The 27,275-nt window shown below is 37.0% G+C and overlaps 1 protein-coding gene across 1 annotated transcript in view; it reads left to right on the top strand.

Moving 5' to 3' along the window:
- The first annotated feature begins 5,124 nt into the window (after positions 1 to 5,124).
- The window catches only part of MOSPD2 (motile sperm domain containing 2), a 30,936-nt gene continuing 8,785 nt past the window's right edge, over positions 5,125 to 27,275 (top strand). The window contains exons 1-8 of the mRNA XM_082011736.1: positions 5,125 to 5,185; positions 5,927 to 6,013; positions 8,422 to 8,576; positions 14,356 to 14,416; positions 16,425 to 16,463; positions 17,507 to 17,631; positions 23,956 to 24,126; positions 26,918 to 27,030. Of these exons, the coding sequence (XP_081867862.1) occupies positions 5,140 to 5,185; positions 5,927 to 6,013; positions 8,422 to 8,576; positions 14,356 to 14,416; positions 16,425 to 16,463; positions 17,507 to 17,631; positions 23,956 to 24,126; positions 26,918 to 27,030 (797 nt within the window). The 5' untranslated portion in view covers positions 5,125 to 5,139. The remainder of the gene's footprint in view (positions 5,186 to 5,926; positions 6,014 to 8,421; positions 8,577 to 14,355; positions 14,417 to 16,424; positions 16,464 to 17,506; positions 17,632 to 23,955; positions 24,127 to 26,917; positions 27,031 to 27,275) is intronic.

Genomic DNA, 27,275 nt, shown 5'->3' with positions numbered 1-27,275 from the left:
AGAATGTGTTCTAAATACCTTATGAAATTCTGTTTGTTATGGACTTAATTATAGAGATGTCCATCTCCCTGAGTAGAGGGTGACTAAACTTAGTGTCTCAGCATCTTAGTGGCAGTTCTGCAGGTGTGAAGAAACACATGCTTAATTTTCTAGTGAGAAAAGCATGACTATATGTTTAGAAGTATCCTATGTGGCTAGGCTTGGAGATTGTCTGAGGCAAGATACTTCAGTTTATAGGTTCACCTGAATTTGTTTAGGTGCCACTCAACTTCCTTTTGCCATCTAAACTATGCAGGGTTTGTTTAAATTATGTGTTGAGAACCCCAAAGATCTGTTTTCTTTCAACTAATTCTAACTCCAGAAATTTCTAATAATCTAGTAACTGCAGTCAAGTGTTCCATGAGTGATTTTAAAATAATTTAGAAACATTCAGATTATTTCACAGCATAGTTTGAAAACAAGTTTCCAGATGTCTGTAGAATTATGGGAAATGCACAAATTTGGAGAGGAATTCCTCCTCTGAATTGACATACTTTCAATGACTGGATTATTGGAAGGACTCCAGTAACTTCATATCACACTGCTTTGCACATGTGAGATAAAACACCTTTCTTCTGGGTTTACAATCTTGTTCTAAATTGTATTTATTTTGTAGCAAGAATTGGATAAATTGGATAAGGTTAAAACAGTACCTGTTCTATCAGTCTTGTTAAGCTTGCCTGATTGAAATACCAGCATTCTGCAAGTGCCTGTGGAGGCAGAATTTGATTAGTTGTTCCTGTTTTAGTGTGTGTTGTAGTGTATATGTAAATTCAGATTACATGTGTCACCTTGTTGAGAGTTTAGTTGCTGAAGAGAGGAAAAAGATTTTACTTTTTTTCAACTAATCCCCATCTGAATCCAGCTGGCATTTCATTTTGATGTTGAAAGTTTGGATAAAGTGTTTTTTCCTCTTTCACTTTGATTTTTTTTTTTAAAAAAAATTCATAAAATTAAATTTCTATTTTTTAAATAATAAGTTCTGAATTTGGGAAAATTTCTTAGTGGCCCAGAAACATGTGTTCTAAGGCATGTTCCACATAATTATGTGTGAGTGTTTTTATATTATTGTTTGATACAAGATGCACTATTCTGTCATTCTGACAGTTCTGCTCTCAAATAGATACTCAGAGTAGAGAGATACTCAAAGCAGTGTGAAACATTATCGTCTTAGTTTTTACCTAGTGGTGTGTGCTTTTTCTTTTTAGTTACATCCCTTATACAAATAGGATATTGTCCTGGTTTCAGCCAGGATAAAGCTGGTTTTCTTCACAGAGCTGGTGTGAGACTATGTTTTGGATTTGGAATGAGAAACTGTTGATAATGTGCTGATGTTTTGGGTTGTTGCTAAGCAGTCAAGGACAGTCCAGCTTCTTCTGCTGGCCTGCTAGCAAGGAGGCTGGGATGCATGGGGAGCTGGGAGGGGACATAGCCAGGACAGCTGACCCAGACTGGCCAAAGAGATATTCCCTACCATACGATGTCATGCCCAGTACATAAACTGGAGTTAGCTGAGGAGGGGGCGGGAATCGCTGCTCAGGGATGGGCTGTCGATCGCCGGGTGGTGAGCAATTGCTGTATTGGGCATCACTTGTTCTTGTACATTCCTTTGTTGGTATTATCATTGTTTCCTTCTCTCTTTCTGTCCTATTAAACTGTGTTTATCTCAACCTACGAGTTTTTTTTTCTATTTCTCTCCCCCATCCCACTGCAGGAGGGGGAGTGAGTAAGCGGCTGCGTGGTGCTTAGTTGCCAGCTGGGGCTAAATCACAACAGATATACATGGGACTGATCTCAGAAAAATACTTGGCTGATTGATTAACCGCAGACACTCTTATCTGGAAGCTAGTGTGTGTAAGAGTTTACTAAACCAAGTTTGAAGTAAGGTAGCTGAGGCACTGGATACACAATACAGATGTTAAAGTAAATTTTTGCTCTTGTAAAGCCCTAGTTTGCTGTGGCTATGAGTAGCTATAAATACGCCATATTGAATAGTCCATAGTGTACAATAGCTGTTACACTATGGCTAAGAGAAGCCAGTGCTTCTCTTATTTCAGCTGACTGTGGATGTGCCACCTTAGTTATTGTACATGACAGTACCTCTGAAGGGGATTTTGAAATGCATGTTATATAAAGACAGGCTGTGGAATCTTTCTAACCTTGTGAGGGTAGAAAACTTGACTGCAAAAGTTACTTGATCACCTGTTTGGACTTGGAAGTTAGCCTTGCTGTGAGCAGGAGTTAGGACTGAGGTGACCTGCAGAAATCCTCTCCAATGTTATATTTTTATAACTTTAACTTGAAACTGAGTACTGTTAGTGTTTCTCAGGCAAGACTATCTAAATTATAATTTGTAGGGGAATAATAAAATTTCAAATGAGCAGGTGAGACTTTACAAAATCTAATAACCAAAATCTTTGTACCTTGTTCCCTCTGTGGTTGACCTAGAGCCACAGAGAAGTTAAACAGCACTTCAGTCTTGTGCTGTGTGTTTATTTTTACAGGGCTTAGAATATAGGGAATGATCTGTCTGGTGCGAGTACAGAAATAATGAGAGAAGGAACTGAAAGAGTTAGAGAGTTTTTAGTGGATTGGAGGCTTGTGGGCAGACACCAGCAAGTAGTGGACTACGATTAAGGAAAGTGGGATTTGACTGTAGGCTTGGCTAAGGAACAAGATAAGGTAGTGGGATGGCGTCAAGGGAAAGAGAAATTTGAAACCTAATGAAGGAACTGAGTAGATAATGTATGTGAGAAGCAGTTGAATGTGAAGAGATGCATTGGGGGAGTGCAAACAGAACAGTTTGGGTTGGAAGGGACCTTTTAAAGGGCATCTAGTCCAACCCCCCTGCAATGAGCAGGTACATCATCAACTAGATCAGATTGCTCAGAGCTCTGTCCAAACTGACCTTGAATGTTTCCAGGGATGGGGCATCTACCACCTCTCTGGGCAATCTGGACCAGTGTTTCACCACGCTCATTGTGAAAAATTTCTTCCTTATGTGTAGTCTAAATCTGCCCTATTTTAGTTGAAAACCATTGCCCTTTGTCCTATCACAACAGGCCCTGCTAAAAAGTCTGTCCCCATCTTGCTTAGAAGCCCCCTTTAGGTTCTAGAAGGCTGCAATAAGGTCTCCCCGGAGCCTTCTCTTCAGCCTGAACAACCCCAGATCTCTCGGGCTGTCCTCACAGGAGAGGTGTGCCATCCCTCTGATCATTTTTGTGGCCCTCCTGTGGACCTGCTCCAACAGGTCCATGTCTTTCCTGTGCTGAGTGTTCCAGAGCTAGACGTAGGACTCCCGGTGGGGTCTCACCGGAGCGCAGTAGAGGGGCAGAATTCCCCTCCTTCGACCTGCTGGCCATGCTTCTTTCAATGCAGCCCTGAATACGAGTGGCCTTCTGGGCTGTGAGCGTACATTGCTGGCTCATGTCCAGCTTTTCATCCACCAGTACGCCCAAGTCCTGCTTGGCAGGGCTGCTCTTGATCCCTTCATCCCCCAGCCTGTATCAGTATCAGCCAATTGATACCAGGGGTTGCCTCGATCCAGGTGCAGGATCCTGCACTTGGCCTCATGAGTTTCACACAGGCCCATTCCTCCAGCTTGTGCAGGTCCTTCTGGATGGCATCTCATCCCTCAGGTCTGTCAACAGCACAACTCAGCTTGGTGTCTCTGTCTTTGATGAAGGTATTAAACACTACTATGAAAACTCATAGTGGATGGATACATTTAAAATGGGTATATACATACTGTTATGTTGACTAATTTGTGACAGGAAACAGAGTATAAATTGAAAGACAAGTAAAATAGGTCATATCTTTGCAGGTAGGCCAGTAAAACTAAAAATATCATCAGTATTTAATGATGTGTTTTTCTTAATATCTTCCTCAGAGTTAAGATGTCTGATTGAAATATGCATCCCTAAACCATCCAGTCACAGCTCTAAATAGTCATTTGAATTATGATGAGCCTGAAAGTAGTTATTTTGAGTTTATTGCTGCTGATAGGGGAGTAGTCTTTCCAGTATGTGAAAATTAACATCTTTTTCATTAACAACCAGTCTTAATTTTTTTCCTGATAATAGCAAATAAATTTAAGTGAATAGTTTAAGAGCTTATGGTTCTTCAGTAGCAAAAAGACATGTATCAGTGTCTGTTGCTTTCAGTAGTCTGTTTCTATCATGGGCTATTGATTTACATTCCAGTGCATATTTCTCAAACAGGAGCACTGATCTAAAAACTGAGCCTTTAAGTATACCTATAAGAAAAATAGGTCCACTTAAGCATTTGTATTTTACAAACTTTCCTGTTTAAAAAAAATAATTAAAAAAAAAAAGTGACTTCTGCTTCATCTGAAGTAGTCCTAGAGCATGTTAACCTGTTATCCTGTTGCTAACCTCATACAAGAAGAGTTTGAGGCTTGAGGGTTTTGTACTGAGTTGCATGTAGTTTGTGTTCAGTAAAGTAACAATTTATAACAAGTGTGGAATGTGTAATCTTTTTAAAGGAAACATTTTTTTATGCAGTGATCTATAGTGGTTAATAATAGTCGTTTTAACATCTGTTCTTTGGCATTTTGTGGTCTGACATGCTGATGCCTATAAGTTTTAGAATTCAAACTTGAACTAGTGATTCTTAATACACATTTATCAGTACACAGATTCTTAGACTATATACTAATTTATGTTAATTATAGAAACCTGCTTTTAGAAAAATTACACCTGTCATACACATCTTGTTTTCTAATGTTTTTTCCTTGAATAAGAATCACAGAAAATATTTTTCTAATGAATCTTGTAGTTTTCCTAAATATCATCACAGTAGACAGATGTCTTTAATCAATTTCTTATGCTATGCTATGCTTTGCTTAAGTTTGAGACTGCCAAAGAAATCCTATGTACCTAGTAGATGCTTATATTGAAACTTGACAAATCTCCTTTGCATGTTTTCATAGCAACTGCTATATTCTTGAAATAATTGATTTATTTGCTAGACAAATCAGATAAATACGATTCTAGAGATGTGGAAAGACTTCAGCAAGATGATAAATGGGTTGAAAATTATCTGATTTGGCGTCACGATGTTGTGGATGATACATTGAAGATGATTGATGAAAGCTTTCAGTGGAGAAAAGAATATACAGTTAATGGTAAGCTATGTGTTATAATGATTTTGATAGTGTATGTTGCTTTCCTGTTGAAATACAACTGACTTGTATATTTAGTTTCATTAAGCACCTTTTAAAGGATTTGTACGTACCACAGAGATTTGAGCAAGAACTTTTCTATTCAGTTATAAAAATTAAAACTATTGCTTTTCATGTTGACCAGTACTGTCTCACTGTTTTGTTGTGGTTCCATATATATTGAAAGTTTAAGAGGAAGGAAAGCTGCTATCTCTTGTTTTGTTTTTGTGCATTTGCTAGGATGGCATCCTTAAAAAAACAACAACAAGAAAACCAGGGCTCTGTTGTTCATCCTAGTAGCACTGGTCTGACACCCTAGGTAGAATTGATCTTTTTTTTGTGCTGTGAGCATGTTTTGAAGGTGAGCTTTATCTATAGAACTTTACAATCGGGATTAAAAGATAGAGCAAGAGGGGCTGCAGATATAAGAAAAAAAAAACCACACAACACTTGAAGCATTTTTTTTCTTACTTCAATTTTTTATATTTCTTTCTAGGTAGATCCTACTCTACAGCATGAGAGGAATAAGATAGTAAAGATTTCAAATGAGCTCAATATTTGCATTAGTTTAGTAAAGGTTTTGGAAGGTGGTTTATAAAGACATTTTTGTATTTTGTTGCTAGGCTTCTGCATTTTTAGTGATTTATGTTAAATTGCAATGTCATTATTATGATTGCTGAAATGATCTTTCGTTTGGATTTGCAGACCTGACAGAATCTGTCCTTCCAAAGTGGTTATTTGAAAATGGTTCTCTCTTTCTGCATGGCTATGATAAAGAGGGCTATAAATTATGTAAGTTACACAGAATATAATATTTTCAGTCATTGTTTATTATTGTTTCCAGCATTTTAGTATCTTGTTTGAAAAAATAAACATTTTAAAAATAGAAGTAGATACATATTGGCAACTGTTCTTACTAAAAATCGTGAGATGTTGGTAACTTTGAGTGTCTCTTCAGATCACAAAAATGGAATGAGGAAACTTTATCAGAAGTTTTCAAAAATCATAAATCTTTATCCAAATTATAATAAAGTTTTAAGCTCTCCTGTTGAAGTGAACTTTTTCTGTATCTACTGTGGTGAGTCTATGATGAGTATAAATGTTTATTATTACGGTGCTTTGTCATTGCTTTTCTAGCAGCCTGCATTCTTGCATATTTGCAGTGGTTCACAGGAAGTCTGCAATTGGTTTTCTTGTTTTGTTTCCTTAATTTTTTTATGTCATTGGAATGTTCAGTAACTGTGGACAGATGAGAATTGCTGGAGAATGAACTCTCAAGTTGCATGATTAACTTTTAGTAATTAAAAAATAAGATTTGGAGGGAAACAGTAAATATTGCCTGAAATACTCCTGAGCTGTTTTTTTTAATAGTGTATAATAGAGGCTTTTAAAACAAATCACTTATGAGGCTTTCCAAGGAACATTCTTGACCCTTGGGGGGAGGTGGGGGGGAGGCACAAAGGAAAAAAAAAAACAAAACCAAAAAAAAAACAAACCAGAAACTTATATCTGAAATTCTGCTTTTCTTTGGTTTACAAGGGCTAGTTTGTACTTCCAGAAATACACTAACAATCCAATCTTCTACAGAAATTATTGTGTTTTAAACAACAACATAATAGTTTTAAAAAAAATCATGACCAGAAAAATACAGCTTTTATTCTATGGCTGTGTTTTGTTAAGCTGTCTCTTTTCTTATCATTGTAAGATACCAGTGCTGTATAAAAAATTGCTGCTTTGTTACACTTCATGATTTTCTTTTAGCCTCCAAGGTAATTATTCAAAGATGAGTAGTGGTGAATACTTTTTTTAATAGCATTTGGAAAACTGAGTGTGGTTATATTGGGTAGTTGAGTTTGGTGAGACTGGGGAGGCGGGTAGTAGAAAAAACTCACGACTTTCTTGCATCAATGCTTGGACTGAGGAAAATTATGCAATTGTTTCATGACAAGAATGTGTAAGTTGGGTAAATAATGATTTCTGGGGTTTTTTTGTCACTGAAACATAACTAATGTCTCAATTTTCCATACCTGAAGTGTTTCTTCTGCAAATGTTAATTGGGTCAGAATATCTGACTTGGTATGCAAGTTCAGATTGTATCATAGTTAAGAGTTCCTGGTTAGTCAACATTTGAGAAATGTGTTTCTTGGGCCACATGCGCCATTCTCATTCCGTTATGTAAAGCAGATGTTTGAAAGTACAAAGAAATTCTTCAAGAATTATTGGTTACTTTCATGAGAGTCCTGTGTTTGAATAGGGGTATCTTTTTGAAATGCAGAACTTACAGAATCTAGTTAATATGCTATGTTTAAAAAAAATAGTTTATTTATATGAGCTGTAAAATATTTTTTTTATTTGTAATTGGAAGTAAGAGACATGGAGAAGAAATGTGTTTTTCAGTAAGACTTTCCAAGTTTCAGGGAGAAAAGTATACCTACAATTATTTTCAGGGCTTGTCTAATTTTGGTATTTTAGAGGTACCAACAATGAAGGCTGCTCTTAACATTGTTGCCTTAAATACTACTTTTATCACTTCATTGTCTAATCAGTAATTTGGTATCAGACGTTTTTATGACGTCTGTTACTTTGAAATATGCTTTTTATGGAAAAACTTGTCTCTGTATGACTCATTTCTTATTCCAGAAGGGCGTGTATTGGGCTTTCATTTATATAATATTGCTCACCTTCTGGATTTTTTATAACTTTATTTTTAGAAAGGTCTGTTGCTTTTTCATAATGTGTGTATAAATAATTTTTTTCAAAACACATCAAACACAGTGATGTAGAAAACATAAGCAGGAAGAGAAACATAAATTTCACAACCACAACAATACTTAAGGTATCATGTTCTGCATATATTCTATCTGAGGACCACATGATTTAATAGGAAATTATGTAATAATAATTAGACAATAAGTAGCCTTTAAATTAAAAGTATTTTTGCACTCTACTGTTTCTTCTGTGCTGTAATTCTTTATTTTCAATTTTGAAAAAGTTCTGGTATAAAAATGTGAGCAGAGGGGTGTGTGGAAAGGTATGCAGTTGTTTTTCTGTTTGTTCAGTGGCCACAAAATCGGTAGAAATGTAGAATACAAACTCAGAGGTGTTAATAAATTTCAGTGCATCCTGTATAGTTATTTGTGTAATGTTTTCTGTTAATTTGGATCTGTTTCAATTTGTGTGCTTTTCTTTCTTCTCACAAGTTTGGTTCAGAGTGAAACATCATATAAGAGATCCTAAACAGCAGCTTGAGAAAAAGAAGCTGGCAGCTTTTTGGTTAGAACATTATGCCAAGAGAGATCATGGAAAGCCATTAACAGTGGTGTTTGACATGGCTGAAACTGGAATCAGTCACATAGTAAGTATTTTTATTGTGGTTTTTCTGATTGCTTTCTGAATTATTTAACCTATGTCCCCAGAAAAAGGGGGGATCCCTGTGCAGTCCTTGACACCAAAATAACTTAACAATAATCAGTGATATGTAGGCAGTGACATGAGCAATTTCCAAAATCTTTTGTTACATACTAAACTTTTAAGTCTTGTACAGGATACCGAAAACTTGCTTTTAGTTTAGTGACTGAGCCAAAGTGACTATATATAGTAGTTGCTTGGTTAGTCAGTCATCATGAATGGGAGTAGATCTTAGTTTTTAAGCACCCAAAAGGCGATGGGCTGAGCCATCTTTTATTGTGAGTACAGTTGCTTCCATTTCTTCAACAGCTCAATTTTGATTGTTGTCATCTTTTTCTGGACAGATCAGTCAAAAGTAAAGGATAGAAAAAGGGGTAATGGTGAAGCATTAAAACCCTTAGATGCAGTGGCGGAGATCTTTGAGAATGATGATCTGTTCTGACAAATCAGCACTTCCGTTGACAGTTCTGATCCTGGTCTTGCCTTTCTATCCTCCATGCTGTATATGCTATGCCTGTATATTTAAATTGTGTTCATTTCTTAAGTCCCTGTATGCATCTGTCCACCCATTAATTTTGTGAAGAGAAGTTAGGTGGTTACAAGAGAGCAGTTCATCAAGTACGTGTTGCTTTCGGTATCGATCTTAACCAAATATAGTCCAAGTCTCTCTTACTAACAAAATATGTTATTACAATAATGAGCTAGTATGGTGAAGAAGTCTACATAGGTGTTAATGTCTACAGATACAGGAAGAAAAGAGGGTGTCTGAACTTGAACAAATGTGATAAGCCTACAATTCAGAAGTCTATCAGACTCAAATTTCTACTTGAGGAATAATATCTTCACCCCCCTTTTCAGTTCTTGTCCAACCTGTCAGCTTTATTGAAGACTACTTTCTCCAAGTTTGACCTTACATAAACAAGAGATTTCAACTTTTCTTTCGGAAGAGGAAATGTTTTTCTTAGCAAAAGTTTTTATGCATTTCGAGATGTTCTTTAGAACTACAAAACCACGGAGGAGCAGTGTAGCTCAGTCATTTCTGTAAAAGTAATGATTATTCAAAAGTTTGCAATTAGATAAGAAAACTAATGATTTTTAAGAGTAAGATTTCACCTTTGCCTTGGACTTAATTGTAAAATTGAATAATTCAAGAAGCTAAGAGGAATTACACTAATCTTGGAAACTATTTCCCATTTGTACAATAACTTACAAAATTCAAAGTTTCATCAATTTTAAAAACATTTCAGAATTAAGTACTTGAAAACCCATGTTCTAGGTATTGGAAATAAGTATTGGAAAAAAACATTCTATACCAACTAGTCATATGTCAAGTCAGTAGTCTACTTTGGGAATTACTTAGAGATTTATTGTAGTTACATAGGATTGAGTAATTCCCTGCCTGAAGTAAGCTTCAGAGAATGTTTAAGCTTAGATGCTCATTGGAATCTAGCAAATTGTTCATGTATGTTACATGAAACTTAAACACATTTAAGAACTTTTCCAAAATTGATGGTTTTAAGTTCTTAAGTCCTATGCCTATATGGAAAAGTGGAAGATTTAAAGAACGTGATTTGTGGGGTTTTGAATTTTCAAAAGCTTTATTGTTTCTTTAGCCATAATATTTCATAAACTGATCCTGAAAATACTGCTGTAAAATGATAAAATTTCCCACAAATTCCTCTCTGTGGAATCTTCTTTACTTTAGAAAACCACTAGTTGAGTATCTTTCATTTTTACTAAAGCTTTCACGAAGTGCGTAAGTATCTGTTTTCACATGACCTCTGCAATGTCATAGTCTTCAAGGACACTCCATATTTGCTTTTGCTACAGTGATTCTTGCACACTTTCTGAACCTGTTCTAATTTGGCAGCCATACACCTGCATTTCCTTGAAGGTTGCTAAACTATAGAGAGTTTGTAGTATAGTGGCATTAACATTGTAACATGTAGAGTGGGGTTTCTTCTAGTCTGACCAAGCCAGAGATTCAGCTTGGTATATATATTTCCATTGTGATGCAGAAATGCTATTATCTATTTCAGGAGGTAAACAATTGCCTTAGTAAATATCCCTTGTGAACAATTTTTCTGAGATGATGGATTTCAACCTACAGGACACACAAAGAAACGTGTTTGGTTCACTTGTTTAAGTATTTACTTCAGTAAACTTGAGATAAGGATCTTTTGCTGATGTCCATTTGCATTTATATGTTGTATATGTCAGCACTTCTGTGAGGACCAAAATGACAAACTGCTCCTTGGGGAGTTATTTGTAAATATATTGCAGTTGACAGAATTGTCAACTACATGCTATGGGTTTTGGTTTTTTTGTGGTTCTCTTTCACTTCCCTTCTTTGAGAAGGAATTTTTGATCCCAATACTTTCTTCTCCCTTCTCAACACTCATCAGTACACTGGCTGGTTGTACACTGTCATCCAGACTTCTTGTGTATTTTTCTAGAATTTTTTCAATACACATTTTGCTCCTAAGATTGTTCCTTAGTTGGATTTAGGTACCAAATCTCCTTACCAAAATCTCCTGGCTCAAAAGCTGCTCTTGTTAATACCTGGATTTACTTAGATTGCAGCTGGTGCACTTAGTTCTATCTTTTATGTTGCCATCTTTACAGTGAGTCTTTAAATTCACCAGATCTGTGTCCTCTTTCTGTTTTTTTTTGTGATCCATTTTAGGCATGAGCCTGGGCATCAGTTTATGTACAGCATTAGCTACAGTTGCTGTTAATACAGTCTGAATGATACACTACTACTACTACCAGTAGAACTTGATCTGGTTAATGGCATAGAATGAAGCTGCAGCTTACCTGTTGGTTGAGGTCCTCTTCTGAAATTTGGAAATGAAAATGCTTTTTTTTTTTTTTTTTTTAAATTTATGTAGGTTTAGGAACCTGGGAACTGGGGTTGTTCAGTGTTGCTATCTACAACTACCTGAAAGGGGATTGTGGCAAGGTGGGTGTTGGTCTCCTCCCAAGTAACTAGTGATAGGATGAGAGGAAATGGCCTCAACTTGTGCCAGGGGAGGTCTAGACTAGATGTTAGGAGAAATTTCTTTACTGAGAGAGTGGTCAAGCATTGGAACAGGTTGCCCAGGGAGGTGGTGGAGTCACCGTCACTGGAAGTATTCAAAAAACATGTAGATATGGTACTTCAGGATAGAGTTTAGTGGGCTTGGTGGGGTTGGGTTGATGGTTGGACTTGATGACCTTAAAGGTCTTTTCCAACCTTAATGATTCTGTGAAGGAGTGAATGTATGTTGTATCTCTTCCTTTAGGTTTGGTTTTCTACTCATAGTTTACTACAGACATCTTTGTAGAAGCTTATTTAGAAGATGAGAACAGTACCACCTCCTGCATTTTTGCTGATCCTCAGACAGCCTAAAATCAGGGTGGGGTTTTTTTTTTTTGGAGGCATGGGGAGAGGCTACATTTGAGTAATTTTAATGTAGATAGATGAGAATCTTCAAAGTTCTCTGTTACTCTCTTCAGCTGAATTGAGTAGAGGGTAGTACATTTTTAGCACCCACTCTCAGGAGCAAAGTCTAAACTGTTTTAGAGTGCAAGATGGAGATCTGGCTATCATTACATATTTATGGATTCAATCTAATAACTAAAAATGTTGTAGATTGTCTATAGCCAAAACAAATCAATCTTATTTCTATAGAACTTTGAAAGTTTTCTTAGAAAATGCCATACTGTCCTATTATTCTTACAGGAATGGCTAAAATTTGTATCTTGTTCTTTTTGCTGGTATGGCAGGAACGCATTTAAACATAAGCAAAAAAAAGAAAAAAAAAAAAAAAAAGCTTTCTGCATTTTCCAGGCAAGATGATTAATCTTGCATTAGGACCTTGCAGCTGTGTAATACAAGGCCATGAGCTTTTAAGATGTTTTGACAAATAAATACAGTGTAATTCAGTTTTACTAGGCAGGATTGGTGCTCTTACCTGTGCCTTGAGTTGTCTATCCATACTCCTAAGATAATACTCCATGGTTTTATGTCACAAAGATAAAGGATTGTAATAATTTCCTTGATGTGAAAAAGCAACTTGGTTTTGGTTTTGTGGAGCATATCCTGAAGCAACTCCTTTCCAGTGTCACTGAGACTCCCAGAGGTGCAGTCTCAGCAAGTGCTGTCCCATTGTACAGTCTTGCTTTGTATTTAGTACATTCATCATGGAACAGAAATATTTTTTTAATGACTGTTTGTAGCCATGTAGAATAATTGATAGATTTTATCCTAAAAGAACTTGGATTTCTGAGTTCTTTTCCAGAGCATGCTTCATCTGTTTTTTCTGTTGCTACGGGCATCTACTATGTCAGCTTTTATCACTGGTATGCAGCCAGGTAATTCTGATAGCTCATGTCTTGTTGCACCAGTTCAGGTAACTAGAATAGATACAGTTGCTGAATGATCTGCTGGAATCTGTACTTCTAATTCTAGACTTTCATCAAAATAATGGATCCATCCTCCTAATAATATCTGATAGTGCTGCTTTTGGATAGGCAGCAGAATAAAGAGCAGCATCCTAGTTAATGCACAGGAGATTCTAATCATTACTTGGAAATCTATTGCTGTGTTTATGCTATTAAATGAAAGAAAGATAACTGCATTTGGCACAAGCAACAGCCAGTTGAGATAAATGCTTCTATTAAAGGATACCTTCTGCCTCTAAAGATACCAAGCTTTTGGTTAATTTCTAATTACTGAAGCTACTAATAAAGCTTTCAAATTGTAGTAATCATCTTATAGAGGGTGTTGGTTTTTTCCTCTCTGTCTGCAAATGTTGTAATAGCATGCTTGCATCACCTTAGGAGCCTGTTCCCCATAGCATTTTTACTGTTACGACAGGCTTTGGATCCTCCATCAGCAATGTGTTTTGTACTATTTCTGAAAGTCTCCCTTGTAGTAGTGGTCACTTCTGTTAAAAAGGACTGGGGAAGGTATGAGTACTCATGGCAGCCTTCCCACCTAACCAAAGTACTTTATTGTAGTAAGGTATCTCTTATTTTATTATCTATATCTGCTTCATAAAATGCCTTTTTTTTCCCTTTACTGTATAGTCAGTTCTATTATACCTGTATTTTGCAATGGAGACTTGGTTGTACTATGCCTGTGCAGCTGCTCATTGGATGGAAGCACCCTGAAAATGGGTGGTATACAAGCAGCTGTATTCAGTGCTGCCTCTGCCCATAGTTTCTATGCATACCACAAACTAATTCTAAAACCAAAAATTCTCTTAAAAGGAAAACTTACTTTTTTCCCCTCTGGAAGATCCTAAGTGCAGTAGTATATTGAACAATATGCAAGATAAGTTATTGAAGGGAAATTTCAGTTTGTTAGTGCTGTCCCTTGTAAGGTTTTCAGATAATCTGTTGAGCTTCTCTAGTGCTAAAGGTGGTTTTTTTTCCTGTATCTTTCCTGTACACCTCAAATCCTGCTAATACTCTGCAGTAGTATAGATACCTAACTTATTGTATTGATAATAGGTCTGTTGACTTCTTTCTTAAATCATAAAGCTAATTTGACAGTCCTGCAGCAATTTAATGACATGAAAAGCATTGCATTGAGTTTGGGTGATGTTTATAGTATGTGTCAAATTTGAATATAGATGATTACAATAGAAGTATCTTGTGCTATTCAATAAACGCCTTATCTTACCTAAGACTGTATTTTTAATGTTTCGATTTGCGTTTACTCTGTGCTTTTATTTTAGGACTTGGATTTTGTTCGGTTTATTGTCAACTGTTTTACAGATTATTACCCAAACTTCCTCAGTAAGTATTGTGTATTACATCTTAAGCACTGTAGACTTGTGTCATAAGAGCATTTCATAGTATTACAGATGATGGGGGAGGCTTGACTTTTTTTACATGTGCTTTATGTGGTAACTACATGGAACACGTGGACATTACAAATTCAGAATATTTTTGTGCTTGTACCTGTATACTTGCCTGTTAATTTTTTTATGGATAGGCGAACACTGAATAGTTTTTTCCAGCTCGTCTTACATGAGTTACATGTTTTAGGTGGAAATGTGTCTGAATATTGAAATTCTGTACAGTAACTGCTTAAACTCTGAATATTAGATTTCAGCTTGCTGATCAAAGTTCAAAAATTTGATCAAATATCAAACTTAAAGGGAAGTACAACACTATGTTTTTGGTTTTTTTGACACTCGAGAAGAATTTTGGGACACTTCTAAGTACTGACATTTTAGACTTCTCTGCTGAAACAAACCTTGGGGGGAAAAAAAAGTAGATTTACAAAGACTCTTGCTGGTTTGCGTTTTTTGGGAAGAAGAGGTGCTGAATATACCTGTCAAACTTTCTTTTCCATTCTAGTTTAATTTCCAGGTCTGGTTGAGTTCTTACCTTTCTCTGCCTTATTTGGGGCAATTATTTATTAGTAACCGTATCCCAGAGAAGTATATAGACAGTGTATAACTTAGAATTTTATTAACTGTTTTCCAAGCAAACATCTAATGCATTTATATAGTAATAGAAGTAGGTTTATGCATTGTGGCTAGTTGATCCTGGCTGGATGCCAGGTGCCCACTAAAGCTGTTGTATCACTCCCCTCCTCAGCTGGACAGGAGAGAGAAAATATAATGAAGAGCTTGTGGGTTGTGATAAGGGCAGGGAGAGATAATTCAGCAATTACCATCACGGGCAAAACAGACTCAACTTGGGGAAAAATTAATTAATTGCCAGTCAAAATCAGAGTAGGGTAATGAGAACTAAACCCAAATCTTAAAACACCTTCCCCCCCCACCCCTCCTTTCTTCCCTGGCTCAACTTAACTCCCAATTTCTCTACCTTCTCCCTCCCAGTGGTGCAGGGGGACAGGGAATGGAGGGTGTGGTCAGTTCATCACATGTTGTCTGTGCTCTCCTTCCTCCTCAGGGGGAGGACTCCTCTCACTCTTCCCCTGCTCCAGCATGGGGTCCCTCCCATGGGAGACAGTCTTTCATGAACTTCTCCAATATGGGTTCTTTCCATGGGCTGCAGTTCTTCATGAACTGCTCCAGCCTGGGTCCCTTCCATGGGGTGCAGTCCTTCAGGAACAGACTGCTCCAGCATGGTTCCCCCATGGGGTCACAAGTCCTTCCAGGAAATGTGCTCCAGCCTGGGCTCCTCTCTTCATGGGTCCACAGGTCCTGCCAGGAGCCTGCTCCAGCGTGGGCTTCCCATGGGGTGACAGCCTTCTTTGGGCATCCACCTGCTCTGGCCTGGGATCCTCCATGGGTTGCAGTGGGACAGCCTGCCTCAACATGGTCTTCACCATGAGCTGCAGGGGAATCTATGCTCCAGCACCTGGGGCACCTCCTGCACCTCCTTCACTGACCTTGGTGTCTGGAGAGTTGTTTTTCTTGTATTCTCACTCCTCTCTCTGGCTGCAATTGCTGCTGTTGGGTTTTTTTATTTTTTCCCCCTTAAATATGTTATCCCAGAGGTGCTACCGTTGTTGCTGATGGGCTCGGCCTTGGTCAGCGGTGGGTCTCTCTTTGAACCAGCTGTCATTGGGTCTGTTGGACATGGGGGAAGCGTCTAGCAGCTTCTCACAGAAACCACCCCTGCCACTACCAAAACCTTGCCATGAGAACCCGATACATACATGTTAAAAACAATTATACACAATTGCTTCTACAAAGAAGTGAACATGGAGGTTTCCAAAAACGAGTATTCACTTTTTACATTACCATTATTGCTGTGCTTCCTCTTAAACTGAGAACTACGTAACACTTGATATTCTGATAATTTCCTTTTCTTTCTGTCTTTTCAGCAAAGATAGTGATCTTTGAAATGCCATGGATAATGAATGGTAAGTTGTTTGGTTTTTGGTGTGGTCTTTTTTTGTTGTTGTTTTGGGGTTTTTTAGATCATAATTTTTTAAAATTAGTAGCATAAATAAGCATTTTTCCACTCTGTGTAGATAGAGCGGAATGGTGGAATTTGTTAAACATGCATCTTTAAATCTGTCAATTCAGAGGTTGCATACCTTTTGTTTTTCCTTCTAGCTTTGTATTTTGTATCATACTTTACATGGAGTCAGTATTCATCCTGTTATCTTTAAAGCTTGGGAAGCCTTGATAAATAGTCTATTCTTTGATTGTTTCCAACTGTAATGCTTTCAAAGGTAGATCTGGTCATGATTTAGTAATACCATCATCAGCAACTGATGGGCACTTATAACCATCCAAAAACTAGAGTACACCATTTAAGATAAATGCCTGACACTGGACAGCGATATTGTTACATATTTTATGTCTGTACTTCAGTAATTATCTTCAATTATAAATGTATGTGATAAACATGCTATTCTTGTATTTTTACCATATGAATATATATTTTTATGCTGGCTTTATATTTTTCTGTATATTCATGTTTTACCGTCTCTGAAATAACTGTGGTGTTTGAAAATACTCTGTAGATCTAAACAAGTGTCCTTTAAAGCAGCAAAACATTTCAGCTAGGAAGAGTGTATGCATCTCTTTCCCAGTCTCCCTCACTCAGATTTGGAAATACAATTCCTTTTACCCCCTCAGTACTTCCTGGACTAAATTCCAAGATGATAAATTTGTCATTTGTTAAATTGAAGATACTGTTTCCATGAAAGTCTGTGGTCTGTCTGCATTCAGCTATAGAAAAGTGTGTGTCCATAAAATATTTTATCTGTAAAACAGTGCAAGGAAAAGAGTATTTTTTTAGTCCCTATTATAATAGATACTTTCAGAGCAGGTCTTGACATATCTTATAGGATGTAGCTCACTTGTGTTCCATAAGGTCTTCCAATACACTGAAAAAAAAACCCAAAAAACCAAACCCTTCCTGACAACTTACGTATACCTTTTCTTCTTTTTAAAGCTGCTTTTAAAATTGTGAAGGGTTGGCTTGGCCCAGATGCAATAAGCATGTTAAAGTTCACAAACAAGAGTGATGTACAGGAATACATCAGTGGAGACTATCTGCCACCTCACATGGGTGGAACTGTAAGTATATTAAGATTTCATGGTCCTTTTGTGATAGACTGAGACACACTTATATAAATTACATATGTGGGGTTGAGAGCTGGCACTTCATGGATGTGAAATTTCTTGAAATTGTTCTGCCAATGATAACTTGTAAACTACATAAATATAAAATGGGTTGACTTTATGAGGATTTGATACCTGGCAGTCTTAAGTACCAAAATAATTTTTCTGAATCGTTCATTCACTTTCAAGTAATTGAAATAATTTAGTTTTTAAGATCCTTAAAAAAAAAAAAATCTGTTTAAGTCTCATTTTCCTTCTACTCTTTTTTTTTTACCCCACCTGATGAATTAGAGAATATGTGTTGGTTTATGAAACCAGTTCTGTGAACAGAAAATAGGTTTCATGGTGCTCTCAGATTTTTTCATCCTGCTCCAAAGCTATAATTCAGTAAAGACAATATTGCAATTATTTTTCCTTTGTTGTCTCTAGGGCAGCTTTTTAAGACATGGCTGTAGGAGATTCTTTTTTAAGAGTCTGTTAGTGCTCCAAAGAGTACGCTACAATCCAGTATCGCTTCGACAGAACCTGGATCCTATTCTAGTGCAATCTAAATAGCAAACCAGCACAAGCATCTTGTACAAAAGGTTTCATTTTTCACAAAGCTAGTAAATCAGTTTGCCTAACCTTTACAATAGAATTTGCAGAAAGAGGAAGTTTTTCCATTAAAATTTTTATAGACCATTTATGGTAATGGAATAAGCCCACTGTAGAGTAGTTATTTTTACTTGTTCTTTTCCATTTTTTCTTTCTGAAGTGTTTTTGGAGTTATGGCAGCAACAATGTGGAGAAAAGGAAGACTCTGCTTCAGCAATAGTAGGATAGGCTTGTTCCTTTGCATATAAAGTCAAGGTAGAGTTCTTGCAGCCAGAACATATGAAACTTGTTTTGGAACATAAAGATGTAAGTTGCCTTGTTTTTTATTTGACTGAAGGTAGCAGTCTTTAGAAAGTGCTTTTGCAAAAGACTCTTGAAGAAAAGATACCCTCTTTCTCCATGGAAAATGGCTGCCCAAACTCCCCAGTTTCATATAAGAACTTTCTCATGTTAGAGAAAGCTGAAATTGTTGAACTTCAGGAGTGGACATTGAGGGAAGGGTTGATGATGTCTGAAGTGTTGTCCTATTGTTGCAGTAAAGGGGAAAGTTCTTTTCCTTCTTCTTAGAGCTGAGTATCTCCTGTCTGGTTTTTAGGCCATCTTACCTGACAGCTCATTATGTCTTTAAAGAAACAAGCTTGTGGCTTTGAATATCCTCCTGAAGTGTCTTGAGTACACAATCTTAGAGTTACCCTTTATCCTGCCTTAATCCTAAAAGGTCTTATTGCCAGTTAGTGATTGTTGACCAAGGTGGCTCCATGTTGCCTATCTTCTAAGAGCACTAACAAGTTCCAGAATCATGGAAGCAGCTTATCCAGACCATGTGTCTCTGGTAGTAAGTTGCAGTTACAGAAATAAAGTAGTAGAATAGGAGTAAACGTGCTTGACAAGGACTCCAAAGGTTTTGATTATTTCGGAAAAACAGCTCTATCTCTGCCTATTAAAAACCCTGTATTTTGAACCAGCAGAAGTTTTGTCTAACTATTGAGTATCTTTGGTATTTAGCCAGTTGATAGGTGTTTTGAACTCTTAAGCTCATAACTGTCATAATCTGGAAGCATTGTTAACAAATACTCAGACTCCAAAATCATGCTCCAGGTCCTCCTTCCAAAGATTTCAGTGCATACAGTAAAGCCGGTTTTTGCATCTCTCAGACAGCAAGTTTTTCAACCAGAGAACAGACAACCTACCTTTACTCAGAATTAACTTTCTTGATGTGGTTAACCTTGGCTTCTCTTGAGGCAAATAAGAGTCTCTGAAGATAGAGTACATTCACCAGTATTAGTGTTGTCAGGCCTCGTTTTTTAAGGCGGCATCTGACTTGCACGAAAGAATTCCTTCCGCTTGTGCTTTTGTGGTTTTTTTTTTTCCTTGCCTCCTTCCAGTTCTCTTTTTGTTGTCTTTGATTTCCATACATTTAGGAACAGATCATCATACTTGCAACTAGCATAATACAGGTGAAGAGCACAGCATTCAGAGTTCAGCCTTTGTACTCAATACAGTAGCCATAAGTAGACTCTCATCCTCTTTCGGCTGTGTCCCCTATTAGGATCCATCTTGAAAGAGCCAGGTCTTGCCAGATGTAGTGAACTAGTAGAGCAGGTCATTTGGCTAGTTAACTTTGGGGAGATACAGGGAATGTAAGTGCAGTGGAATCTAGGTATCCAAGAAGAGTGTTAGACTAGTTTTGGAATTAACAAAAAAATCCATTTTGGAAATAGAATTAATAACACTGAACTTGATTAAGCAAAAAAATCATTGACTTCAAGGGAACTGTTCCATGTTTCCATTGGAAACCTTCAAGCTTTATGTTTTCTTTTTACTGTGACTCGGGGTCGCTCAAAGGATGAATCTGAGGCTTTCCTTTGTATGAAAATCCTTAGACCAAGGATTTTCTGTCAGCTATATGAGAAAAGAGGAAGATAACTTGCTTGGTTTTAGACCACTAGTTCAGGAAGGTGTCTTCAGAGTATCAAAAGTATTAAAAGTAATTATGGAAAACAAAAGCTTGAATTTTGCAGGACTTTGGAATATAAACTTAAAGTAAGTTCCATTCAGGTCTTCATCAGTGTCTGTTAGCTGCTGATGAAGAGTATACCATGTACCTGGCTTTGAATAGTTCTTGTCTACACTGCACAGATGTCCCTTTCTTTTTATAGTAGGTTTGTCTTGGAGAACTTGTTGGAATTGCCCAAAACAGATTTAGGAGCAAGCTAATGATAAGCAGCCTGGAAAATTAGGGTTAGGTGATCAAAAGCCACTCGCATAAATTAAATAGATTTAATTTATTAATAGTTGTATACCAAGTCAGTGTTGTTGTGGATTCCCTATCTGTTGTATCCCACATTCTACCAGTTCCAGCTGTTGATATTAATAGTGGAACAGCCAAATTCTTAAGGCATACATGTTTCTGGCTGGCTGTGTGAGATTGATGCACATACAGTGTACGCATTGATGCAAGACATGTACATACAGTAGAATTTTAGTTTGTGTACTTGCCCAGTTTTCCTTTGTCAGAGATGGGCAATTCATCCTTGTTAAATCCAAGATTCCCTCCACTGGTGCCACTATTGAACAATGTGTACTAGAATGCTGTGTTCTTCATCTGGGTCATCTGAATTGATAGTCCATAGTGTGTTTTCTTGAGAGGACTGTTTATAGGTCAGTGGCCTGAAGTTAAGAAATCACTAGGCATTTTGCATGTGATTTCATGGCCACTGTGTACATGTAATCTTAGAAAAAAATCACTATCATGATTAAGATATCTCTACTACAATTGCAAAACATAGTAGTGTAAAATCGCTACCTCTGCTATAGAAGAAAGCCATTATAGATTTATTCAATGCTTCATATATCACATTGAATAATTCTATCTTGTTTACCTGTCTGAGGTTTTCACCCTGTCAGTAGATAAGCCTATGTCACTGACACTTACGGACTGTGATTGGCAAGTGTAGTACTTGGAGTTATCCCAGTGATGGGATTCCGTTCAGCTGCTGAAGCTGTCCAGTGTTGTGGATTAATGTGGCCAAGTGAAATGTACAGCAAAATTAGCATCCCTTTATTAAGGTTGCTGTCATATATGCCCTTCATCATATGCTGGAAGGAAGTGAAAAGGCTTTTTATCAGTTTGGTTAAGGGTAAGCTGGCTATTTCTGCCTTCTGTTTGCAAATGGAGGATGTCAATATTCTGCAAGCCTACTGTAACTCTTTCAAGTCTAGAGTCTTTTCTAATAGTGAATTAGTCTTCCTGATACTTTGTCCTTTAGGCCCTTAATAGGATGTTGCTTGAGCCAGCAGATAAGTTTCATTCACCTAAAGGTCTGTGACTGTTGCTTCAGCCTGAAGAATAGGAGAGATTTAGGCCTTGATCATAGATGAGCAGGAAGTATGCTGTTTTCCTAAGGGTTTCTTTGAATGGCCCTGTCTAAGGTTTTTCCTTTTTTTTTTTTTTAGCATCACACTATTCTATTTTGAGAAAATACACTTGATTATGGAGAACTCTCTTGAAACACTTTTTTTGACTCCCTGCTGGTAGCATAGTTTGGGAACTGGGCATGGCTTGAGTCTGCCTCTCAGGAGTCAAAGCTATGTTTTTTTTTCCTCTGCTGGAAAAGCTGACAAATTGATTCAGTTTACTTGGGGTTTGAAAATGCAGTAGGAACAGAGACCTCCTGTTTAAACACGGTTTCTAACACAGTAGAATATTTCAGTTGGAAGGGACCTACAATGATCATCTAATCCAATTGCCTGAGCAATTTAGGGCTGACCAAAAGTTAAGCATGTTATTAAGTGCATTGTCCACATGCCTCTGAAACACTCACAGGCTTGGGGCATCGACCACCTTTAGGAAGCATGTTCCAGTGTTTGACTAGCCTCTCTGTAAAGAAATGCTTCCTGATGTCCAACCTGAACCTCCACTGACTGAGGCAGCTTTGAACCACATATCCTGTCACTGGATACCAAGATATCTCAGAATCATAGAATAGTTTGGGTTGAAGGGACCTTTAAAGGTCACCTAGTCCAACTCCCCTGCAATGAGCAGGGACACCTGCAACTACATCAGGTTGCTCAGAGCCCTGTCCAGACTGATCTGGAATGCTGCCAGGGATGGGGCATCTACCACCTCTCTGGGCAACCTGTGCCAGTGTTTCACCACCCTCATTGTGAAAAATTTCTTCTTTCGAAATCTACTCGTTCAGATGAAAACCTGTTACAACGGGCCTGTTGCAACGGGCCCTGCTCTGTCTGTCCCCGTCTTTCTTAGAAGCTCCCTTTAAGTTACTGGAAGGGTGCAATAAGGTCTCCCCAGAGCCTTCTCTTCTCCAGACTGAACAACCCCAACTCTCTCAGCCTGTCCTCATAGGAGTGGTATTCCTCTGATCATTTTTGTTGCCCTCCTCTGGACCTGCTCCAACAGGTCCATGTCTTTCCTGTGCTGAGGGCTCGAGAGCTGGATGCAGGACACCCGGTGGGGTCTCACCAGAGCACAGTAGAGGGGCAGAATCCCCTCCCTCGACCTGCTGGCCACGCTGCTTTGGATGCAGCCCAGGATAGGGTCAGCACCTCCCTCTCCATTTACCCTCCTCAGGAAGCTGTAGAATGATGATGTTACCCCTCAGCCTCCTTGACTAGTTTGGAGAAAAGCCCAAAGTCCTTAGCTGCTCCTCATAGGACATTCCTTTCAGTCCTTTCACCAGCTTTGTTGCCCTCCTCGTGGATGCACTCAAGGATGCAGTTTGCCCCCTTGGCTGCCAGGGCACACTGACTCACACTGATCCTGCTGTCAACCAGCACCCCCAGATCCCTTTCTGCAGGCCTGCTTTCCAAGCACTCCTCTCCCAGTTACTTGTGTCCACTGTAATTCTGTTGTAGGTGCAGAATCCAGCTTTTAGACTTGTTAGATTTCATCCCATTAATCATTGCCCAGTGCTCCAATCTGTCTAGATCCCTGTGCAAGGCCTCTTGTCCCTCAAGAGAGTCAATAACACCTCCTGTCTTGGTGTCATCAGTGAATTTGCTAATGGTGCCTTTAACTCCTTTTAGTACAGAAGATGTAATAAAACTGTCTGGAGAATGTTGAGTATTTCCAGTTAGCAAAATAGCAAAAACTGGGGTTTTTTTTGTTTTTTTAACTGATTTTCCAATAGAAAAGATATCTTTACTGTAGAAACATTAAGAACTTAAGTATGCTGCTTCTACATTACTTAGGTGTCTTGAATATGGTCTTTAAATTGATTTTGCATTCCAAAGACTGAGGTTCGAGTTGCAGGATATGTTAAAGGTCCACACACTAGGTTAACTTTGAGGGATGTTTGGGATTATTTTGTGGTTTTGTTTTTAAACTGGGGCTATTATGAAACTAAAATACAAAGAACAACTGAAGTTTTTAATCACTTTGGGGACATTCTTTAGAAATAGCTGTCATGGGTTTTAAACCACGTTTCCTAGAATGAAGAACAAAACTTCAGCCTTAAGACTCTGAATGTTGATCCTCAATAGACCAGATTCTGCAGTTGTGCTATAACTATAAATAACAACAGTAGTTACAATTTGGATAAATGAAATGTACAGTCAATGTGAAACAAAAAATAATCTATAATATTTCCATTTAAAAAAATACTAGAGAAGGCACTTCTCATCCTCCTAAATAACTGGTCCTTTAAAAATCTCCTTATGTTTTAGGATTCTTTCAAGTACAGCTATCCTCCACTGGTTGATGATGATTTTCAAACTCCTTTATGTGAAAATGGACCCATTACTAGTGAAGATGAGCATGAAAGTAAAGAAGAGATAGATGCAGACACCAAGGAGACTGGGGAGCTGAGTGAAGAGCAAAACCTTAATCAGAAAAAGGTATCTAACTCTGAAGGTTGAGGCAAGACTAGTTAAATGGCTACAAAGTGGGACAGGAGGCATATAATTTTTGTTTCTTGTCAGGCTTTTTTATTTTGTGTGTTCATTTTTATTTTTTAAATTCTTTTTTCCCCTCCAGTTTGAGAAAAGAACCCAGTAAAAGTGAAAATTATGTTTGAAGTTTCAACCTTCCTTCATAGTCTGTTAAGATCAGTTTCATGCTTCTGAATAAAATATGTACTGAATATTTAGTATATCTCTGGAATATAGTGAATTATACAGTAGAATTTAAAAGATGTCTATGTTTTGTTTTAAAAAGCTATGTCTTTCTAGTTGGTTAATTTTTAATCTTGTGATATCTAGTGGTGTACATCTTAAAATACATCTCACTTTCTCAGGTGCTTATGTCAGTATGTATATGAGAGAATATTACGTTAAATATTTATACTCTACTGGATGTTAATTTGTTTTCTTAAATTATTGATAAAATCTCAACATAGAATAGTTTTCATTTAGTCTCAGGAGAAAGTATCCCTAATCCATCAATCCTGTTTTACAATATAATCTTCCTGTTCAGTGTTTATCCAGAAATATAAAGACATTGTTGTCCATATGAAGTGATATTTAGGAATATACAGTGATAGTCAGTGGGGATATCGCTCTTGAAAATAGTAGGAAAAAAATTAAATTCATCAATAGTGCTATAATTAATTTTGGAATATGAATTGCAAAACTTCTGTTCAATGGAGTAGAATAATATTACACTTTCAGTTTCATTTACTGATTTAAGTTTTTGTCAGAACAATTTGAAAACACACTCACTTTAAGTAGTCCAGCTGTTCTTTGCAACTTGTCCAAGTCTTAAAAAAAAAAAAAAAAATTTCACTGACCTTAAGCTGAAAAGAAAGCATTACATAACCATGGTGACTTCCTGACCATTAAACTCAGTAGCTTGTTTTGGTTGTAGCACATCTTCCAAGCTCTGATTCTCAGATATGGGAAACACGGAGAATTCCTATTCAGTGTGTGAGTTGGCTTTGGTGTTTAATAGCCTCAGTGTGTGGTTGTTTTTAATTTGCTTGGCTGACTTCAGCTTTCTACTTAAGTTTTTTTCTTTGGTTTTTTTGCTCTTTAAAATGATGAATTGGTTTGTGGTATTTTCTCTCTTATACAGTGTAATCAATCTTTTCAATGAACTAAGATTGATATTTATGCTTATCATGTATCAATCTTAAGGCACGTTTAAGACCTTACCTTTAACATACTTTTAAAATTTCAGACCTTATCATTGTTGTTGGTACTGTTTCTGTAAAAAGTAGATTATTGTTTTGCTTCAACTCACTATTCTTCTGTTCACATATTTAAGAATAATTCTTGCTATTTCTTCCAGAGCAAGTACACCATTGTTTGCCACTTCAATGTTACATTCTCCTCCAAAACGTGTTTTTCATAAATACTCCCTTATTGGCTCAGAATGGTTGGCATTTCTTATTTCTAAGTTAATTATTTTTGACTGTGTCTAAATATAAAAATACAAATGTTTTTGTAGTAAGGCCAGCTTCCAAACTAACTGCTTTCAAGTGATCTGGGAGATATCATTGTCTTTATTATTTACTGCACTTTATACACAGACTTTTGTTATCGCTAAGAATTCATCTGATTTTATATATGTATGCCTCCTCTTATCCTATAGAAGGGCCTATTTCCAGAGTAGAGGGAGACATAAGTGATGAACTTGGTTAGTAAGTGTCTTTCCTGCAGATGCCTCTACCTTTAATGTGTGCTGCAGTAATAATTTTCTCTGTAATTTTAGGTTTATGTAGAATGAAGCCCAACACACAACTAGTACAGTGTCTTTACACAACTTTTACTATAACTGTGATGATTAAAAAAAAAAACCTCCACACAAATTCCTATGTGGTTTCTTTTTATAAAACCTGTTTTCGATAGTTTTTTATTCCTTTCATTTCCATACTTCAAATTTACGTAAACTGAATCCTCTTCATGTCTTCTCTTTGTATTTTAAGTGGAATAAAAACAAGGTTAAGCAAACTGTTCAGCTAGCTCATCCTCAGTCATGTCACTAACTCTTTCAGTCTTCTGTATTCCATCCCTCCATCCCCTGCACCCTGTTTTGCACTTAATTTCAGAGTTCTTTGACTTTTTTATAAGATGTCCTGGCCTGCTGACATGTATTTTCTGAATGTAATAAAGGAAAACCGTCAGAACCCAAGATAACTGCAGTTTTGGATGCACCAATTCAATCAGCATTATTTCTTTTAAGCTCTCCAATACTTGAGAGTTCCATCTAAAAGCAGTGAAGACATGTTTATTAACTCTGCAATACAATAAAGTGTGGAATTATTATTGTGTTTTCTGTTCAGTGTTGCAGTGATTGTGTTGGGATGTCTGTTTTAATTGAAAAGTGTTGCAGTGGAAGAATAACATCAGTGCTTTATCTTAAATATTTGAAGTACTGTAACTTAACTTGTCTGGACTTTTCAAAAATAACCAACTTGGGCATCAGGAAAATACATGTAAAAAAAACCCAAAACAAAGCAGAAGTCTTGTTTCATGCATGTTTAATACATAATGTAACTTCTATAACAAATAATTTTATTCAGTGGGTTTAAACCAGCTTAAGGGAATGAATATATATATATCAAGCTTGGTCTGCAGTATATAAATTGTTGAAATAAGCCTCATCATATTCTTTGAAATACTTGCATGATTTTGTAATGTGTGTAACCCAGATTTCTAGTTAATCATTATAACTATCATTTTTACTCAGATGAATTCTATAGAACAAATTTCCAAATCAGAGGAAACTGACAAAACAGAGATCAAACCAAAAAATGCAAAGAAAGCATTAACCACTTTTAAAGGACCTTTATTACATATCAGGTAATAATAATTTTCTTTTTTTTACCATGTGCCTTGGACACTTGAATACTGAACTAGTAGGTTTTCAAAATAAACTATTTTTTCAGACTATTAGAGGAAAACAAGTTATTATAATCCATTTGAGAATGATTTTTACAAAGCTCGAAGAATTTTTCTGCTTTTACACATTTTTAGTGAATCTTTGGTGTCACCATTGGCATGCTTTTTGTACTAACTAATAGCTGTACATTTCATAGAACTGTAGA

This window comes from Phaethon aethereus (genome assembly GCF_964289735.1).
Source record: "Phaethon aethereus genome assembly, chromosome: 1".
Lineage (NCBI taxonomy): Eukaryota > Metazoa > Chordata > Aves > Phaethontiformes > Phaethontidae > Phaethon > Phaethon aethereus.
Note: the sequence above shows the minus strand (reverse complement) of the source record. Positions and strands in the feature narration are given on the sequence as shown.